Here is a 1,439-nt window from a genome sequence, read left to right as displayed (position 1 = left end):
CCATTTTTTATTAGTAAAAAATGCAGGGAAAAGAAAGGTGTGGAGTTTTGCTAGTTAATATAATTTTGATTATTTATGGAGATGTATAAATGTCAAGTAGATTGGTAATTTTACTTGTGGGAGAGCACATTAAGGGACAGTTATAAGAACTAAAGATTGGTGATTTCACTTGGGTTAATGGTTTTTTTTTTTTAAAGAGCAGAGGATATTAAAATAACTGTTTTTCAAGGCAAGGCATGCAATTCTTATATATTCATTTCATTAATAAAAGAATGAAGTTTCTTAATACACTTGAGGCAGTTTAGTTGCAAAATATAACCCTTAGATTTTTAATATTTTATTGTAAAATTGTGTATTTCTGACATAGAGTTGATCATGTTTTTAAAGGACCCATTAGTGGTGGAACTTTCAAGCCCTGGACCACTGACCTCAGCCTTGTTCCTGTTTCTTCACAGCATGAAGGAGACTGAAAAAGGACCACTTTCTCCTAAAGTTCTTTTTAATCAGCTTTGTCAGAAGTGGGTGCATCTACACTTTTAATATAAATAATCATGAGTTACAAAATGTATTCATCACTTGAGTAGTTTCACTCTCACTATAACTTTGCTATTATTGCCCACAGCATCAAGAGAAAGAACTAACATTTCTTAGTTGCAGCTCTGTGCTTTATAAAATTATATCTCTTAATCCTCTGAAGAAGTGATCATTTATCCCCATTCCACATATAAGGAATTAAGTAGCTCACCTATGGTCAGAGTGACAGAGCTAGGAGTCAAATAGAGGTCTGTCCTGACTCAGAAGCACATGGTATAATACCTTCAAGTAAGAAAATCGTAGAATTATAAAAATCTACAAAGTACTATAAAAGATAATCTAATCTCGCTACCTTATTTTTAAAGATGAGCTTTGAGGCAAATAGAATCTAAATGAATTTCTCAAGGCATTACAGTCCGTTTAAAAACAAAATCCTTATGTGCCTGGAAAAAAAACACATACCATAAAGGATCTAACTTTAATGCATTCATTTATTTCTTCATCTAAAAAGTTGAGAGCTTGCTTTGTATCAGGTACTTGCTAGAATTCAGGGGTACACAATGTATAATGTATTAAAAATGGGCTCTGTCCTCATGGAGCTCACAAACTAGTCCAATTCAGAATTACTGAAATATATAGAAGGAAAAATTCTTTAAATGTGAACTTGCATTTTTGTGTATCAACAGACTTTAAAATCTCATTTTAATTTAAACTAGTTATCTGTGCCATGATATTTTAAATGTAGTTCAAAATATAGATGGTTTAGTGTATGTTTCATTTGGCTGGCAAATGCTGTTTCTTCAAACCCTGAAGACCAAAAAACCTGTGAAAAAGTCTCAGAGACATGAGTGCCTCATAGAGTTAAAAAGTTTTTAGGGCATTATGTGCTTTAGAAATTTGTTTCT

The 1,439-nt window shown here is 32.2% G+C and overlaps 1 protein-coding gene across 1 annotated transcript in view; it reads left to right on the top strand.

The window, feature by feature from the left end:
- USP45 (ubiquitin specific peptidase 45) overlaps positions 1-1,439 on the top strand; it is a 74,334-nt gene that overhangs the window by 31,883 nt on the left and 41,012 nt on the right. Inside the window, exon 8 of the mRNA XM_012661843.1 lies at positions 388-528. Coding sequence (XP_012517297.1) covers positions 388-528 — 141 coding nt within the window. The remainder of the gene's footprint in view (positions 1-387; positions 529-1,439) is intronic.

Source organism: Propithecus coquereli, unplaced genomic scaffold (genome assembly GCF_000956105.1).
Source record: "Propithecus coquereli isolate 6110/MARCELLA unplaced genomic scaffold, Pcoq_1.0 Scaffold74, whole genome shotgun sequence".
NCBI lineage: Eukaryota > Metazoa > Chordata > Mammalia > Primates > Indriidae > Propithecus > Propithecus coquereli.
The sequence above is the reverse complement of the archived record's forward strand: the minus strand, read 5'-3'. Positions and strand labels throughout refer to the sequence as shown.